This window comes from Phytophthora sojae, assembly GCF_000149755.1.
Source record: "Phytophthora sojae unplaced genomic scaffold PHYSOscaffold_12, whole genome shotgun sequence".
NCBI lineage: Eukaryota > Oomycota > Peronosporomycetes > Peronosporales > Peronosporaceae > Phytophthora > Phytophthora sojae.
Genome location: NW_009258126.1, coordinates 376,676 through 395,071, shown reverse-complemented (window position 1 = coordinate 395,071; position 18,396 = coordinate 376,676). Strand labels below are relative to the sequence as shown.

The following is an 18,396-nucleotide window of genomic DNA, read 5'->3' as shown; positions in this document are numbered from 1 at the left end:
GCTATATCGAAGCCCTCGGGGGGGGGGGGGCAAAGTCACGGTGGTTCGCACGATCGGGTTCGTCGCTAAGCTCGACGATTGCTACTCTGACCGAGTCTCTTTCTCACTTCACTGTAAGTGCCGAGATGCACGGGAAGAGTAGAGTCACGCACATTCGGCCACCGACATGTATATAAATAAGCTACTGCATCTCGGACTCCTCTCGTGGACTTCACTCCATGGGGGCCTTTGCGCTGTTAGCACCACGCGCAAATCACGCGACAAGTACGGAGCTTTCTATCGTCGAGTGATGACGATGAAAAGATCCCGATCGCGCGAACCACCGTGACTTTGACTCCCCCCCCCCCCGAGAGCGTCGATATAGCGGTCGTTGAACTCATCCAGGTCTCGCCCACTAAGAAATTGAGAAATCACTTGCCGGAGGTCGCGGATTCCCGCAGGAGTCAAGTCTAGCTCAAGGAAGTGAAACAATCGTCGTATTCCCACTTGAAACTCGAGCCACTTCTTCCAGCCTCCCCCTTGAAAGAGATTTGCTTCCTTGGTGCCCTTGTACCTCCCTCGGGATTTGAATCTCACACTCCCTCCGTGTTCGTCTTGGCCTGTCATCGTAGGTCTTCACACGATTGAAATTTCAATTTGATGTGCTAGTGGGGGTTCTAAGGCAAATCACAAAGTGGCAAATCGTTTAGGCTTAGCTTCTGTCCCTCGAGGGGGTTGCCGATTACCATCAATCTAAGCCTTCTGAAAAATTAACACAATGCGCTTATTCCCAGAAACGGATAGTGACGCTTAATAGCAACGGCCAGGTCTTCGTCTTCTTGAACGGTTCAAAGTACGAGGTGCGCCAACGACATTCGTATAGGTAGTTGACCCCCTTGGTCTTCTTTATCCCGCGCTCGCTTTTCTTTCGAACCTTAATCTTAACCTCCCAGATTCATTTGATGCGGTTGGTACACGCACCCATGGATGGAACCACAAATTTCTTGGAGTGGCTAACCCACTGGTGCGTGTAACGCATGCCGGTAACGAACCTCTTGTTCTCGAGCGTGTAGAGCGTCCACTTCTTGTAGCCGCTAGACACCTTAGTCACGTAAGACTTAAACTGGTCAGACATTAAAAGTGTTCTTAGCAATCAAAGTTAGCATGCATAAGTTTGTACCGCAACATTAAAAATACACGTACCTGGGTTTGATGTACGTCTTGATAGATTTGGGCAAGTTGCGCTTGGTTCGGCCGTCGTATCGACCTAAGCGGACCAATTCTTCGTAGTGAATCCACGGCGCCAAAACCCCAGTAGTCTCCATGCTTTTTATTCGTGATTGCGGTTTTGCTCTTCTTCATGCTGCTTTCGTCAATTTCCACCAGGTGCCCTTTTACACTGACCTCTATATCCTAACAAATTTTACAAACGACACACAGCAAAGTTCTATTTAAAAAAATTACGCAACTTCATATCGCATTGTAACATCACCACGGAGCACGTGCCAATGTCTTGTAGTGTTCAAGAGTGGGGGTCCTTGAAGAAGAGGTGAGCGCTGGTGTTTTCGTGCCTTTCCTACTGAATGCTTTTTCGCTGTGCATGCTGACCGTCTTGGGCCCTGACCACGATGGAGCCCTGTCGAGCCCAAGGGTAAATTCCAGGTGGTGTCCTGCGCGGCGCGGGACATTCGGCACATGCTCATCTTCCAAGACGAGATGGCTGGCTATGACAAGGGCTCAGTAATGACTCAAACTGCCGTGCCCTTTCTGCGAATGGAGAACGCGGTAGGCGGTAGCGTATTGTGACGCATGTGGCCTGAAAATGGCAGAGGTCTGATCGGGAAACAGCCACCTAGAAGCAGAAGTACGAGCACAAGGTAAACGAAAACGAATGAAAACAGCTTAACCTGGGTGTGTCCTTGGTAGAGGGATGTCCGTCATTGTCAAGTCGCACGACGGTCGTCAGGACGCACTTCCTGATTGAGATCAATAGGTACCTGTGCACCGTTGCAATAACTCGGATTCAAAGCTCAGTCACAAACAACACCGCCCAGCGTTTCTTGCGCAAGCTACGAACCGATATTGAACTCCTCACGCATAAGCGAACGTGTCCGTCTGAAAAATACAAATCCCAACTCAAATCTCTTGGACGGGTATGCGGTTAGTATAGGATTTTGTAAGAGGATTGGGTGTTCCTATTTTTGGTCACTTGGCAAAATTGTGTTATATATGCAAGCTGCCATTTGGAGTGTAAAAACACGAGTGTCAGTGCATGTTATGTCTTTCCCAACATGTGTTCTAGCCTCTGTCCAAACCGCACATTAAAATGATAAGAATTGACATAGTTATGAGGGCTTGGAGCAGCCGCGTTCGTATAATTTTGACCGGGAGTGGAAACGGAAAGCATGAAAATAAAAGAAAGAGGTGAGGGTAGGCACATAGCTCATAAAAAACAAGCAGAATTATGCAAATGTCTCCCAGGGTTCGTGTAGGTGCACAGCAAGGCGGCATATGACAACTGCCCAGACACTAGAGGGGGTATATTAAAGGCTGTTGCGGGGTGGATCTTGAGTGGTTGCAAGTTATACCGCTGCCCAGCTTGTTAAGTGAGCCGTTAATCAGGCGTAAAAGTAGGTATATTATATCCAATATTGTAACGGCGCACCAGCGTCACGGCCCTCGGCTAGGATGTGTCTAGTGCAACTCTTTGCATTATCTACCACTATGCTACCCGACAGGCACATGCGTAGTCGAAGATAATCGCTATGTTTGGAAAAGCAAATTAAAGAGTGCGCGGCCATGGCCTTCATTCTTTTCATTTGAAATTACCATAGAAGGTCGACGCTAGACCGGTTCAGGTGAACCGCGTCCTCGACTACCTTCAAGATTCAGTATCAAGAACTACGGAGAATCTAGTATAGTGAAATGCATATAACTACGTAGGGTAACTAGGGACTACCTCCATGAGGTATCTCGTAGCCGACAAACAACTAACCATTTCAATCTCACTTTCCAATTTACCAACTTCGGCTCGAGTCTTCCACAAGACTCGTAGCCGCCCCCGCCCAATACCGCGCCACACGACTCCTCGACCCATCTTCCGTGGATCTTCGCTCGAGTCATTTCTTCCTCTGCTTCCACCAGCCGTCCAAATATATACATTATAAAAGATCATACAGCAGAAGTTCATTTGTAATCTTTCTAAACGTCCTACAAGGTACAAGTTCTGTGGTTAGTTTGTCCTTACAGTTTATTGAGTCTTAGAAAAGCAAAACCACGTTTCCGGTCAGAGATTCTGTAGATGCGTGTCTGACACCGTAGTCGGGCTAGTCATTCAGCGAATCGTCTTCACAGATCTCAAGGATCTGCAATTTAAATGATCCCAATTTCATGCTATGTTTACTGTTGCGCTCACGCGCTTGCCAGCGCGTCTGCGTGGCTTCTTCTCCCCGCTGGGAGGAAGAGGGAGGGGTGGGGGTGGCATGCCCAGCGCCACAGCTACCACGACCATGCGCTCATGATGCGGTTTGGTCCGCGTCTCCGGCGGTATGGTATCTGCGGGCGCGCTCATGACCGGGCTGTGCTGCTGCGACACCAGTCTGCAGGCGGCGCCTGTCAGGCGCATCTTTTGCAACTGCGTGCACCGGCCCTGGTGTCGGGCGTTGCAAAGACCCTGCTGGACGGCAGGGGCTTGCAGCACCCATATGGTTCAGCTCGAGGCGCCTTGGAGGTCAGGCAGTCGAAAAGATCCATTGAAGAAGTGAAAAAGTGGTAATAATAGACGCAAAATATAGGCCAATCTTTTTAACTCCGGTTGTTGGTTAATAGTCGCCTTCTCTGCGCTTGCCGGCAAAAGTTGATTACCATTTCTGGGGGCGTCTTTTCTGCGCTCGGCAGCAAATTTGAAATTCGTGGAATAATTGTGAGAATTTTTAGATGCTGACAGATACACTCTGATTAATGGTTTGGATACAATTCATGCCAATGGCAATTATTTGTGATTGGTTTTGCTACAGATGCCTGCCCAGCCTAAATTAGTACGGGGTAACTTATTCAGCATCTATCGAAGCAGTAGTTACCTGTTTATTTATGTACAGTTTGTTGCACAGCTACCTGCTTATAAGCGAGGACCCGAACGACGATCCCAAGTGGCGCTACATCAACGTCACGCTCACATGCCTGATCTACGCTTTAACACTAGCAACGGTCCCGACGATGAACCGACCAAGCTTTTGCTATACGTCGAGTTCCCGGTTATGCCCCCGATGCTGAATCCGGTCGGCCTTGCAGTCTGGCTAGTCCATCGCGGCGACAGGATGCTGGCCGTGATCGAGGCCAAGCCATGCGGCATTAGGAGGGTTCCGCTACTCGCGATGATGGAAGCACTATTGGAATCTCATTATTCCGTAGTACAAGATGCAGGCCATTTGCACCGACTTCCAGAACTGGTTGTTTGTGGAGCTATCTTGCAGAAGAAATGTAAAGATACGGCACCGTCCGCGGAGAGGTTTGAGGATACCCTACTTGAAATCTAGGGGCGCGCGTATACCACGTTTCTTTATCAATGTAGATAACGACAGGCGGAGCTGACAGACTCAAAAGGCCGGTATTACAAAAAAGAGATGAAACACAAATACAAAAAAACAATTTTGAGCAAGTTAAAGGCGGTAGATTATCTTTATCTTTTTAATGAATCATTGCTCGTACAGAATCGGCTGGATAACGTAAGACTCGGTGCCCGCCACACCTAATTCCGAGAGCCACGTCTCCAATGGTGATGAAGCAACACCGCTACACCGTTCAGTAAAAGCGTGAAGGCGTTCCGCTAACCATTATGATTGGCGCCGAATAGGCTGCGCTCGAACTCGACCGGCTTCGTGAAACCCTGTTTGGGCGGTGCAAGCGCCATAGCGTTTTCGCTCTTGTAACATTCACGAAGGCAACTTAACTCGTTCAGTACCGCTAATCCGTTACAGGTCGTTCTCTACCTGTAAGAATGACCAATGACATTTACATTTAAAAGAGTTTTCAGCCAATCATTTTGTAGCAGTGGAATGACGTGTCCAATCTGTTTTTACCTAAAGCGAGGCGCTGCACCGACTAATAATGCGTGTGCGCTTTGGAACCTGCTGAATACTTGACAGCCCACATCCCTACATCCGCTCTGCACATGAAGAGACTCGCCGCTAGCTGCTGCTACTGCTGCTGCTCCTGCAGGAGCTGCAGACGATGTTGCTACGGCAAGGAGCGCTGGCAGCCCGTGACCGGCTTCCTCGTGGTCGCGTGCGACCTGCTGAGCCGCCTCCTGTCGCTGCCCGACCTGGACGCCAACACGGACTTCTGCCTGCAACGTGAGCCAGAACGGCATGGTCGCCCCCTGCTAACCCCGAGAGTACGCCCTCCACGCCCTACCGTCTGGACGACGTGAGCGGCTAAAAGGCACTCAAGGCCACGCTCTGTGCGCTCAAATATATCATCAAGGGTAGCGGCGAGGCCTTCCTGTAGCAGCAGGCGGCGAAAGACGGGGCCTAACACTTCGTCCACCTGACGCCGCAGATCCTGGAGCTCGTGGTCACCAAGAGCGGCTTCCGCATCAACTGCCAGGTCCGTGCCATCGGCCTGGATGCGATCACAGAGCTGTCGGATGTCCTTAGAGGTGATCCTGACCAGCGCGAGTGACGTGCCGAACAAGTGCAGCAAGCGGAGCGAGACAATTAGTGCCAGGTGCGCCTCGCAACCTTCTTCTCGGTGATCACCTTCTTACTGAAGCTGCAGGAATCGGGTCGCGTCGGGCGCCAACCCGCGTGCAGAAGTTCTCCCAGGAGCCGTGAAGCAAGATCATGGGAAACCAGTGGTGGCCAGGTACGCCAACGAGGTCAGCAACTACTACGTGGACATGAACTACCACGGCGTGCTTGGGCGAGCATGTCAGGTCGGCGCCGAGCTGAAAATGCAGGTGGACTCGAGTCGGGTCACCCGACGGCTCACACGGGGTGCCCCATGAAGGCGTTGCGAGCCGCTTTGGGCTCGAACATTCGTACAACCTTTCAAATTCAATATTATGTAGTAATATTACGTAGTATATAATTCAATATTATGTTTTATAAAATGCGGTTCTCTGAAGTGTGGTTTACACAATGATCGGTTTCCTCAAGCCAAGAAGTCGAAGACGCGGCTGGCTAAATGAGGAAGGCTGGTTTTTCTGATCGTGAGAAGTAGCAGATAGAACGTAGATTTAGGCTCGACAGAGCTCCGTTTTGGTTTTCCTTCGTTCCGATAACCTCCAAGGCTTGACGACCCTTCGCCCGCACCTTTTGGACTACTTGTGCCAGAGAATATGGCTGCCCTCACGCGCTATGCGCTGCTGAAGCCCGCCACGCTGGAGACAGTCGGGAAGGCCGTGTCTGGCCCTCAACAGGGACAGCTGGATGTCGAGCGCGTAGCGAGCGGTAGATGGAAGGAGCTGGGAGACTGCAGCGCGAAGGTGGATGCTAGAGATGTGAAGATGAGAGCGGTTACGGAGGGGGAAGCGCTTAGTGGCATTGGAACTTACGTCGGTAGCGCTGTTTCTGTAGCAAGAGTCCCCTACGGGAAAACCAAAGGTTTGGGACTACGGCATTGCGGTGGGTTACAATTGGAAGTCGGCGGACCGCAAGGGCACCCTCCAAGTTACGTTCAATAACGAAACACTGGAGCTGGAGTACCGGGAGGGCGAGATTCAAGACCTGGCATTGGAGACTTATGCTCTGAGGCCGTGTTGGTTGCGAAGTGTGATGGAAACCATGCCCGGGGAGATGCGTGCGCTTCATGACACGGTGCAAGATCACTTCAACGGGATTGGCCAAGCTGCTCGTCGCAGTTCGGCTACGGTGCTGAAAAAGGCAAGCGGTTGTGCATGAAGTACGTCTCTGCTGAAGGATGCCCAGGGGAAGGAAAGACCTGCGTGTATGATTATCGCGGTCATTTCGTGCCTACGAAGTTACCCAGCATCGTTTCAAAGTTTATCGAGAAAGCGTACGGCGGTCTTCGGGCCGTATCGACAGCGGACAAGAAGGAGGAGTCAACCGCTTGAAGGTGCCATGAAGTGGAAATGGAGGTGTCCATCTTCAGGCCACCAGAAAGCCTCCCCCTGCTTGCCCAAGTCTGCTTTCCGCAGTCGTCCCTGTGGAAAGGGATAACGGTCTGCCGCTACAACTCGCTGATAGGTCGATATCCGAACCATTGTCGAGTCTTATTCCCGTTGTAGGTGAGGAGAAGCTGCCGGCGGTGCATTGTAGGCTGGTAAATAGCCCCATCGTGGATAAAGGTCCTGATGAAGGCCGCTGCACGATCAGTGTAGGCAGGTAAATAGCCGCATCGTGGATGAACATCTCGATTCAGGCGATAACATGCCGCTGCATGATCAATGCAGGCAGGTAAATAGCCGTGACGTGGGTTTAACTATCTACGGAGGCAACGATGCGCCGCTGCAATTTCGTTGCAGGCAGGCTGACAGCTGGTATCCATGTGCGACGCACAGCGGTGGAGCGGAATGGCCTCAGGAATTGTCAAGGCTATCTCGGAGCGGGACAACGGAAACGTCGAGTACCGGCCTGCGTGTAAACCGGACTTCACCGACTGGGTCAGCGCCAATGCAGCTGCACCACTTTATCCAAAAGCAGGAACACCGATACGCTTTGTCTCTGTTAGCCAGAGAACGCTTGCTCTCGCTTGATCGAACGAAAGGGCAAACAGAGCTTGCCAATGCTCTGCGTCGCTTTGGAATTACTCCACCAGGACCAAGTCCGGCATTTGTATTGAAAAACGGTCATAAGTGCCACCTGATCGACAAGACCAAGCAGTATGCGCTCAGCGAGCTGCTACGTCGATCTCGCCAAAGCCTCCCAGAGTTTATTCGTCTCGTACGAGGTGAGTCACAGAGCGACCCCCGCCCTAATAAGGCGCTTACGGTTCCTGGCCATCTCCCGTGCTGGCGCCACTACCCATTCAAAGATCAGTGGCGCGACATCGTCGCACACGGTGTGCGTCCTAAGTGGAGATCAGCATTCCCGAACCAATCTAAACCTCCTCCGAATCATGGATCGGCTCGGCGAGCGCTAAATGTCGTGATAAAGAACCCAGGATGCGAATCGCTACTTGGTTTTGGATATCGACTTGCTACCAATACTACAAGGTGTCACATGTAGCCCATTTGGTGCTGTCCCAAAAGGAGACGCAGATCTGACTGTGGACGGCAGAGTCATCCATGACTTATCACACCCGAAAGGCGCGTCGGTAAATGATCAAGAATTAGAGGAAAGCGGTGTGGTTGTAACTTACGACGGAGCGGCGATTCTTGCAAAACGAGCGCTTCATGTAGCTGCACTTCATCCTGGCGCTGTCCGGATGTCGACCGGTGACGTGGAAGGAGCCTTCAGAAACATCCGGATTGCTGCGGAAGCGGCTGGCCGGTTCTCAGCAACTATACCTGAGTTGGGAATTTTGGTCATCGATTTGTGTTGTTCCGACCCACCACTCCTCAACCCGCTAAAGGACGAATGAAAATCAAACTTGCCCCACGAACTCACGATCAATGAAAACCGCTTTTGCAATCCTCGAGGGAGCAGCCAAAAACAAGACGTGCGGGCTGTTGGCGCCGTGCGGGACGGCGGGTCGTAGTGCGGCTGGTCCTCGGTCGGGGATGCGGCCGTCGAGGCCGGCGGCAGCAGCAGCAGTGAGCGTAGAACAAGGAGGAGGAGATGTGGGTGGGGACCATCAGCAGCAGCAGCACCAACGACAACAACAATATCGTATCCTCGCTGTGGCCGCGGGTGCCGCAAACAAGCCGAAACCCTGTACGTCTCCTGAACAGCTGTCCGCTGGCTGTATCGGTGGAAAGGTGGCCATTTATGCGACCCACAAGGTAGTGGACACACGCCATCAACGTACTGCTGCGGCAAGCAGCGCTCCCTCCCCCTCCCCACTGCACATTGCGCAGTCTGCAATCTGCATCAAGGGCCCCACTCAAGCACAAGAAAGGCACGCGCAACCGGCTCAACAACTTCCTGTACCAGAACCACGAATTCGATTCGTACGTGGACCTGTCGACATTGACTGAAAGGAGCGCAGTGATTCGGATAGCCGTTCTTCCAGAGGCAGGGCAAGACGATCGCGCTGATGCTCGCTCAAGAGGTGGGGATCACAACGTTGTGCACGGTGAAGGACTGCGTGAGTACATGAGCGTGAAGACGCGCGTGGTGTTCCGTGCGCACAAGGACCTGGGTGGCAACGGACTCGATGAGAAGTAAGTGCTGACCAACGACATTGCTGGTGCTGGTGGTGGACCTGCTCCCACTTTTGCTGACCAACGTACTCAAGGGGGCATAGTGGTGATCAACGATATTTCTGAGCTGGACTACGCGGACAGCGCGCAGTGAATCGGCCTCCATCTACAGACAGCTAAGGTACGATTCTCATCGAGTTGACCGATATTCAAAAGCATTTGCTAACATGTACTGAATGATGTATTATGCAGATTAATGGACTCTCTTCTACGTTCCACGCCTACGCTTCTGCCGAGCCTGTTTCTTTTGCTTCTGTGTATGTGCCGGTTTGTTGTTGGACGATGACTTAGGCTTCCGAGCTGGTACTTCTTTTGCCTCGAGGTCGACGAACTTGCGCACGAATCGACGGTCCTCGAAGCGAACAATCTGCTCAGGGTTCAAGTGCTTTGGCGGCTCCCACGTCGGCTCCCAATCCACCAGGTACAGTGTGGTTCCATCTTCTGCTCTCATCTTCCACAGTATGCACCTTATTTGCCAAGTCAGGTCTTGGTCGAGCGCCGTCTTCACGGCCCTCGCAGCATCATCGGCCCCACGATTGCGTATGATCGAAGCGGCGAGGACCCAGGCCGCATGGCAGACGTCGAGTGCAGCCTGCTCAGCGTCGGTTTCGTCCATGGTGGACCGGGCCAGAGCTGTTCCAAGTGCTTTTCCGGCCTCATCAGACGTCTGTAGCGTGTTGCCCTCCTTGTGCAAGGCTTCAGCAAGGTCCGTCCACTCGCGCCGCTGTTGTCGCTCGTCGTCGGAGGTCGACATCGCCACGACGCCCAGGGCGTCGATCAGATTGGCCCCGCAGGCGTATTTTTCCTGGGCCGCCGGCGTGGCATCTCCCGCTGTCGTTGTGATGGTCGCGGTTGAGTCTGTTGCCGCCGTGCCTTGTGCCGTCGTGCCTGTTACCAACTTGTGGCCACCGGCGTTGACTGGAGTCCCCAACCTGGCGGCTTCGCGTGCAGCTTGCAGAAACTTGCGAATGTGATCTTCCTTGATGTCTTCGACCTCTGCGTCCTGCTCTAGAATGGTGCGTAGTATTAAGCCCACTAGTTTAGCTCCTGCTTCCTCATCAGCTACTTCTAAGTCCTTATACATGTAAATAATTGCTTTCTTGTCTATTGAAACCTCTCGATCCGGATAGGTAGGATAGAACACGACCTGTCTGCAAAAGTCAATGAACTCCTGCCGCGTAAATACTTCTCTTGCCACTGGCATTGTGGTTTTTGTTGTGATGCAGGGCTTGTCGCCGCGCAGTATGCCCGAGCGTCTATGCAGCTTTCTTGTAACCACCGCTAACCGCTTCAATCTCAAAATAAGACTAACGCTTCAACCTCAAAACCGCTATGAGGGTTCTTCCAAATAAAAGTTCATGAGATGGTACCCCGTATTGGAACCTGATTATTTTATTACCGTGATAATATTGATTGCGGATTTGTTCATATAATTGTGTTTTTTAGCATGACCGACACAGGATCCCTCTCAGATCCTATCGGATCCCGGTACAACTACTGAAGAGCTTGGGCGTTTCAAGATTTTACGTGCTCTATGTATCTCCTGTGTGAGTCACACAGACTTGCGCAGCAGAGGACACTAAGTCACCGGAGCTGCAGTCTCCGAAGCCATGTCGTCAGCAGCGTTCATGGCGAAGTGGGTGCAGGTGCTCGTGGCGGGATTGCCGGTGGTGGCCAGCTGGGGACGGAGCTCGTGTTGGCGGCGATGGCATCAGTTCGCCGAAGACCTCCTCGTCACAGCTCTCTTCGCTGTCGTTAGAGCCATGAACAATGTCGAAGTCTTCGCAATCGTGACTCTCAGCGTTGGAGCATAAGTCTAAGCGTCGGTTTGAGTGGAGTAGACGAAAGCGCCTGTCCCACTGAAGAAGACGTACTTGCCTGGGCGCTGATGCGTCTTGCTCGGAAGCGACAGAACAAGCGCAGTTCCGGCCTGCTAGCACTCTAGGCAGCCCATGTGGTACTCAAAGCTGGATCCACCGGGCGACAAGGTTATGATCAAAACGAACGACCGGTGATCAACTGGCATCTGATGGGCATCACCGTCGACGCCATCAAACTTAAAGCTGGGATATCCAGCCGCACTGACCGACTATATTGTTTTGGCCATTCTGGACTGCGTGGAGGTGACAAGCTAGCACGTAAACCCCGGGGAGGTGTGCAGACTCAACGCCAATTATGCTGATCGCGATATCACTGTCGACTGTATGGACTGGTTGTTTCATCTGCTAAGTAAGAACCCGCGTATCGATGCCGAATTGTTCGCTGAGGCACTGGTCAAACTCACGTAGCTCATGGCATACAAGCGCTATGTTTCATCGATGAAGCGCCTCAACAAGGTTCCGTACCTCGAGAGCTGCTTCCGGGAACCCCCACAATTGCCAGGTCCTCTGATCACTACGTCCTGCGTCATAGGAACGGGCATCCCAGGTGGCGCATTCGTACCGGCAAACAAAGAAATTGGCACCGATCTGTTCTCATTGACGAGAGGCTCTGGCGAGGGGCGGCTTCGAGAACAAGTTCGATCGCTTCATCGACAGTATATACTTGATTTCAAGGAAGCCATGCTTTTATGACGTTTCCAAAAGTAAAACAAATATGACTTGGTGAACGATAGACTATCAACCTCCAGGACCTTTACCCAACCGGATCATTTGGGAGTTTTCATGGTACAACCACCGCTAGACTCTCGTCAAGCTCACAGCACCACTGTGACGAGCCTACGAGTTGGGGGGACGCTCAGTCGGCGATGAAGCTCGTCTCGGATGAAGAGCGGAAAGGGATGGGTGTATCATTGTGTATACGATTCCTCGGTAGTGGTGTTCGGGCCGCTCACCAGTTTGCTGTTATGAAGCGGGAGGCAAGTTGGTTTACTCTGGAGATCCGGGGTCAAATGCAACCAAGTTGGTAAACTACTTTTTACCTGAAACGAGCTCAAATTATTTATCTACTAGCTCAACACTAACGGCTAGCGACCATGCATGTTTACGGGCGTTTCTGCAGCGCAGAGTCACATTCCAATCGTGCTACAAGTAGTTCGGTAAAATTAGCTTGTCAAGCGCGGTTGTGGAGTTGTTCAGGCGTCGGCGTGTCTTCGAGGGCGCGTTTCCGTTTTCGGCATCGCTAAGGACTTGCAAAGCTTTCGCAACACTTGGAGTTGGATTGGTAAATTGTTCCCTATGGTGCACAACAGCGAAACATGCAACGTGGTAGCCAATGAGGCATTTGGTGCATCCATAGCTTGACTTGGAAGTCTTGATGTCTTCAAGACTGCACAGATAGCAAACCAACTTCCCGCTGGAATGTTCGCGACTATTTGGCGTAAGAATGTGAGGCTCGCTATCGCCTCCACTCATAGTTGTGAGCGATTCAGGTCTGGATCGGTTCGGCTCAGCATTTTTCTCCTTTCTTGTAGCGCACTGAGCAGCCGCCAAAGATTCACACACTCGGCGTTTAAATTCACGTAGCGTCTGCGGTGCCTTGGGCTTCTTTTGGATGTGTTTCATCAGCGCGAACGAATTGATGATCGAGAGGTCCAACAACCAAGTGAACAAGCTCATCGAGAGTCGCATTTCCTTGCGTCGGGTAGGATTGGTGTAGCGCAGTTGATCCACGCGGTCGACACCGTTCATGCCGATGTTGTACGCAGCCACAATAGCCGGGCCATAATGGTTGTTCGATGCATGACCTCAGTTCCCGTCCATCGTCGGATCGGATACAACCCGTGGCAACACTCAATGGCTTCCCTCGTGTCGCCACCAAGCACACGTGCGCTTGGGGTTTTCGCGAGATCGTTCGTATAAAATAGAACCGGTTTCTTGTCGCGAAAGACAATGAATCCAGCTCGATCCGAAAATTGGCAAAACGGTGAATACTTAGTGCGGAGACGCGGCGGCAGCTTCTTTTGTTCTTCAGCGTGGGCATCTCTTGCTGTCTTTGAATCGATCTCGTTCACTGCAGCAATGAACTCCCATGATCCACGCGGCATTTGACTTACCCGGGCAATGGAATCGGCTACCGCCTCCAGATTCAAATGGCCCATCCAGTCCCTCCTGACGTTTCCAAGTATGCGTACTCCGCCGTCCGTCATCGCAAGAACAGCTTTAGCCAAGTTGTGTCTGGTGTAAAAATTGTCGCTGACAATCAATCGCCTGCCCGGGGTCGCAGGGTGTAGCTTGGTTTGGTGTGCGATCATTGTCATCCATAATGCGGACGCAGATTCAGGCTTGACGTGGATGTTGGGTTTCTTGAGGGTGACTCGGAGAGGTAGTCGCTGGCTTGGGAATAACCGGGTATAGCGTTGAACTGCCGTTGTCGGCATGGTGTTACCAGATCCGTTATCCCAGAGCGAATGAACATAAAGCGAATGCCATCCTACCACCGCGTAAAAGCGAATTCCGAATTTATCAGGCTTTAGTGGCAAGAACGACTTTGCCAATGTATGGGCTTTAGTACGGACCCCGATTTCATCAACGCTGCTGGTACTGATTGGAACAGCAATTGTAGCAAACTTGCGCTGGAAATGTTCGAGGAGCAGGCGGCTATGCCGAAGTGGATCTTGCCTGACAATCTCCTCTGCAGCCGAACCCTGCGCAATCCATTGTAATACCTCCGATGTATAATTTTGCTCAACAGCCTCTATCGTTGCCTCCATTGCAATTTCCGCGCGCCGACGAATTGATGAAGCGTTTGTTAAAGTCTTGCGTGCAGCGATCCTTCGCTGAGGAAAGCCCAGACGAAAGTGGATCGGCTCCAACAAGAGAAGTACGTTTTGGCGCAGCTGAAGGAAGTCGAGGAGAAATCCGCAAGAAGGGAGACGAGATTGCGGAGTTGCTACGAGAGGGCAAGACGCATGCCGAAAGCAGAGAGAAACAAGCCAATCAAAAGGTACAAGATCTCCAAGAGAAGCTGGATGCTATGACGGCTCGGGTGGCGCGTGCGGAAAAGGCGTTGGCTGAGGCTAATCCGACGAAAGCTGAAAAGACAAACCCCGAGCAGCCAGCAATCGAACCGGGAGCGGTTAACGCTAGTCTTGGCGAAGATGAGAGGACGCTCGCTCAAGAGCTTGAGCAAGCGAAGAAAGACCTCCAAGCTGCAAACAGCCGTGTCGACCGTTTGGACAGCCTCCTCCACAGCTCGTACTCCTTGGCATCATCAGTTATCGCAGCTACGCATGTACTGCACGAACGAGTAGCTCCATGTTGCGAGGAGTTGGGGACTTTACTCCGCGTATTTGAAGCCGCTGGCAGAAATGTGACTGCTACTCTCGAAGCTTCTCGAAATGGTGTCCGTGTTGTGGTGCACCACCAACCGGAACTGACACAAGTCAGGTTTGTAAGCGGAACGGAAGGTGCGACAGCAACTGAGATGGCCAAGCAATGTTGTCAGCCCCTCGGGCCGTTTCTTCGTGGAGTTCGACCCGCTGGAGGCGAAGGCACAAGCAGCACAGGCAGGACGGCAACTGATCAAGCGTAAGCTGGCGACCCAGGTACGGTATCATCGAGATATTTGTGTCTGATGTGAAATTGAGGATGACAAATGGTTCAGTGTGTAGATTATTCCGATGGTAGGGAGAGGAAAAGAGCGAAGAAGCGATGTGCCACGGTGAACAGCTCTTTCAAGACTTCACGTGGATGCCTGCAACTGCCGCGCTCAGCCACCAAGAATTTCTCGAGTGCTGCAGAGACGCCGTTAGCGCGTTTTCCGAGAAAGCGCATACTGAGCAGCTGGAACGATTGATTATTGGAATAACGGAGCAGCTTCAAGATGTTTACCAGAAACTGTTACCAGCTCAAGCTGCGCATACGACCTTTGCGAAAATGGTGGACGACTGGCGCATCAGCTGGAAAAAATGGGTGAAGAGCAAATGAAGGGTTTGCACGTTCGGATCGTTGAGTTTCCTCCGTTTAATCGTTTTGATCAATCGAGTGATGATAGATCTCGTAACTTCGTATAATCACTGCAATACCTTAGAACAGGTTTGAAATCATGAATTTTTAGCCGCGTGTGTTTTTTTCACTTGCTTCTCCTGTTCTGTCCATTGTAACAGATCGATGTCCTTCGAAAACCGCTGCTTCTCTCGACTCCCCTCTGCCAGTTGTACGTTGTGCAACTTGTACTCATTAGAGTTCAATAAAGTGAACGGGACGCCCTCGGTATCATGGTGATAGGTCGCTTCTGCTGTGTCAGCGATGTACGCCGTCGTGGTGTACCTTAGTCGCCTTCTGGTAACGATCCGTAAATAATCGGCAGGTCTCCTTGCCTTTTGCACTTCTTGTGCTGCCCATTGAGCTCTACACACAAACGTCCATCCCTGTAAAAAGCTTGAAACTCCTTGGTACTCTTTGCACTGACCCCGAATCGAATCTCAATTGAAAGCTCGTTCACGGCGTCATTTTCATTACAAATCTAACCACTTGGATTTGCTCAACGGATACTATTCGTCGCACGTATTACACCCCCATGGACTGCGATGACGAGCTGCGGACACTGCCAAATAGTGGAGACGACATTGTTCCAGCCTTCAACATATTGTAATGAGATGTGATTGGATCAAATGCGGTTCATGACAGGTTGGTAATTGAAAGGAGGGCGTAGACACACAATTCCCAAAGCCTCAACTCCTGTTCAGACGATGGAGCTCGACGCGATATTGGGCGAGTGGGATCCAGACGACTGGGAACATGTTGCCGATGAAGAGACTGGACTAGCGCCTACGAAAAATGCACAAATCTACATCGGCAGCCTGATAAGTCAAAGTGGTTTGCACTTGCGAAAACGAAACGAAACCGAAGCTACCTACAGGTCCCATTCGGAGAAGGTGCTTTTCGGGCTTTTCGTCACTGAGAAACTGAAGGCATCGTGGCGAACTTGGACGAATGCTGTCCTTGTTGAAAAAGGTAAACGTCCAGTTTCGGAAATCGAATTGGACGCGTGCATCGGTCTAGAGATGGCGATGAGCTTGGTACCAATTACCGATATCAAGGAATTCTGGTCCGACAAGAAATTTCAAGGCCACGCCGACTTCAAAGCCACGATGGGCCGAGACCGTTTTTAAGCGATTTGAGGAGCTTTTCAAGTCCACCCACCGTTTAAACCCAGTGACGTCGTAGATACCGCTGAATGCTCGGACACCGACGCAGCCGCTGGATCTGCCGAGGCTGCCGCCACCGCAGCAGCTGCTGTTGCTGCTGCACAAGCCGCCGAATCCGCTACCGCGGCTGCAGAAGCCGCTAAAGCAGCTGCCAAAGCTGCCGAAGTTGCTATTGCCGCCGCGGCTGATGCCGCTGTGGCGTCAGGTGGTTCGAGGCGTCCCAATGCAGCGAGCTGTGATCGTTGAAGATCGAATGAGCTCACATAAGCAGCGTACGCGGTGCACTGGGTACACTCGAGGAGGCCATCGCGCTTCGTGGTATGCTTCGGGGCCTTCATCAGGACTGTTGAGTTTGTCTTCTCTTGATGCTTGTCTTCTCGCTCCATGTGGACGATTGATCTGGATATTTGAAATGACCCCGCCAAAAAGGGGGGATTTGTAGATGCGGTTTGTTTTTCAAGCAGACCGCTCTCACTCTGTAAATTTCCTACGACAGAAAGGCGTCCTTTTGAGTACCGCATAAATCCCAGTAAATCGGAAGGTGTGGGGATATTAGCAAGAAGCCAACATGGTAAAGTGAATTTCGTATTAGAACACTTCGGCAATTCTTCCACACCTACAAATAGTGGCCGACGTTACTACGACCCGCATTTGATGGTCTGCCGAGAACCACTACCACTTGAGTTGTGTGTCGCTCTGTTGTAGAACATGTTGCATGAGGTTTCTAACTCTAACCCAAGTACGAATGCGCCAGGAGTATTTCTATCCCATACAGACCGGAAGAAAACCAAATTCTAAAGTTATGAAGTAGCGAATCCATTCAATCCTTATTTATCGACCGACCCAAACAACATAATCGTTTACAAGCGATACCACCCTACTGTCGTCCGTCAACCGTGCTTCTTGATGAACACACTGGACTCAAAACCAGTTGCAATTTTGTGATTTCTTCGCTGAGTCTGCGTACAAGCCAGCCTGCTAAAATCAAAGCCAATCCGCCAGTCAGTCCTAGTGAGCATCATCTTGCGCAGCTAACATACCCCATGTAGGTGCCTTACTTCTTGGAGTCAAAAAATTAGAAAGTGAGGTGCCAATTGAGTGTGGAGCATTTATACTACAGACAACGACGGATAAATCCGGCACCACTGAATGGCATCCTCCATAGTAAATGTGCCAGAATTCTCTGTCTGGAACGATAGAGATTGTACAAGGCGATGACATAAAATATACGTAATGGAGCATAAAGTACACACAAATTTAGAGAAAGTACTTAAAACCATATGGAATACAAATGTCAAGTGTAAATCTCGAAGTTGATTGGCTATCTGAATTTCTTATTGTAAAAAGTACAACATATGTGTGCCGGGTTTTGCGTTGCCGTATTTATCCGTCGTTGTCTGTAGTGGACTTGCGGCTCCAGCGCTTACGCGCCAGTTTCGTGACGTCAGGAGCTCATGCGGCTGACGTCAGAACTGACCAAACCATACATAATGTAGTACTTCCAATACAAAAAGCCAAAGTAAAAATGGGGATAATTGCACTTGCGACATCTAGAAATGCCCATTTTTCAGTTCCCAAATCAGCATACACTAGGACAATGTGAGGGGGAGATGACGTCATTCGCCGTTGGGTTGTGTCCATCGACATTTGATATCCTGCTGTATCTGTTGCCACGGTTCGCCCAATATTATTGTTATTGGGCCAATAACCGTAACTTGGCTGCATAATCGATTATTCCCTCTAGAATCGATTCATCTGCCAACGACGGCTACCTCGCGAACCACCAGTTGCACTTCCGAAGTACGAGATTTGGCCTTTGCGACTGACGCGCTTCCCAGCACCAAGCACTACGTACAATCGATGCTGGAAGCGCCAAAGGTTTGCTTCTGCTCACGAAGATTGCTCAGTAGGATCGTGATTTCTGTATAAACGTGTGGCTTACCCTATAATGCAACAGTGCTGGTGTGTTTTGTAGCAAGAAGGAGTTTTGATGCGGGACCGTTTA

At 51.2% G+C, this 18,396-nt stretch overlaps 8 protein-coding genes across 8 annotated transcripts; 5 read left to right on the top strand and 3 right to left on the bottom strand.

Moving 5' to 3' along the window:
- Nucleotides 1–763: 763 nt before the first annotated feature.
- PHYSODRAFT_527987 (hypothetical protein) lies at nt 764–934 on the bottom strand (the record flags this gene model as incomplete). Its single annotated transcript, XM_009538591.1, has 1 exon — nt 764–934. A coding segment is annotated over one exon (171 nt), but the record flags the coding sequence as incomplete, so codon positions are not given.
- A 3,220-nt stretch (nt 935–4,154) lies between these two features.
- PHYSODRAFT_306530 (hypothetical protein) lies at nt 4,155–4,514 on the top strand (the record flags this gene model as incomplete). The annotated part of the gene is made up of 1 exon (XM_009538590.1): nt 4,155–4,514. One exon carries the CDS (start codon nt 4,155–4,157, stop codon nt 4,512–4,514), a length of 360 nt encoding a protein of 119 aa, XP_009536885.1.
- A 635-nt stretch (nt 4,515–5,149) lies between these two features.
- PHYSODRAFT_262752 (hypothetical protein) lies at nt 5,150–5,983 on the top strand (the record flags this gene model as incomplete). Its single annotated transcript, XM_009538589.1, has 3 exons — nt 5,150–5,330; nt 5,634–5,703; nt 5,755–5,983. The coding sequence occupies 3 exons, from the start codon at nt 5,150–5,152 to the stop codon at nt 5,981–5,983; spliced, it is 480 nt and encodes a 159-aa protein (XP_009536884.1).
- A 333-nt stretch (nt 5,984–6,316) lies between these two features.
- Nucleotides 6,317–6,878, top strand: PHYSODRAFT_319237 (hypothetical protein; the record flags this gene model as incomplete). Its single annotated transcript, XM_009538588.1, has 3 exons — nt 6,317–6,409; nt 6,485–6,559; nt 6,582–6,878. The coding sequence occupies 3 exons, from the start codon at nt 6,317–6,319 to the stop codon at nt 6,876–6,878; spliced, it is 465 nt and encodes a 154-aa protein (XP_009536883.1).
- Nucleotides 6,879–7,367: 489 nt separating this feature from the next.
- On the top strand, nt 7,368–8,165 carry PHYSODRAFT_306527 (hypothetical protein; the record flags this gene model as incomplete). Its single annotated transcript, XM_009538587.1, has 1 exon — nt 7,368–8,165. One exon carries the CDS (start codon nt 7,368–7,370, stop codon nt 8,163–8,165), a length of 798 nt encoding a protein of 265 aa, XP_009536882.1.
- A 1,344-nt stretch (nt 8,166–9,509) lies between these two features.
- PHYSODRAFT_340420 (hypothetical protein) lies at nt 9,510–10,505 on the bottom strand (the record flags this gene model as incomplete). Its single annotated transcript, XM_009538586.1, has 1 exon — nt 9,510–10,505. The coding sequence occupies one exon, from the start codon at nt 10,503–10,505 to the stop codon at nt 9,510–9,512; it is 996 nt and encodes a 331-aa protein (XP_009536881.1).
- A 2,985-nt stretch (nt 10,506–13,490) lies between these two features.
- Nucleotides 13,491–13,952, bottom strand: PHYSODRAFT_528593 (hypothetical protein; the record flags this gene model as incomplete). The annotated part of the gene is made up of 1 exon (XM_009538585.1): nt 13,491–13,952. A coding segment is annotated over one exon (462 nt), but the record flags the coding sequence as incomplete, so codon positions are not given.
- A 2,055-nt stretch (nt 13,953–16,007) lies between these two features.
- Nucleotides 16,008–16,352, top strand: PHYSODRAFT_431179 (hypothetical protein; the record flags this gene model as incomplete). Its single annotated transcript, XM_009538584.1, has 1 exon — nt 16,008–16,352. A coding segment is annotated over one exon (345 nt), but the record flags the coding sequence as incomplete, so codon positions are not given.
- Between the last annotated feature and the right edge of the window lie 2,044 nt (nt 16,353–18,396).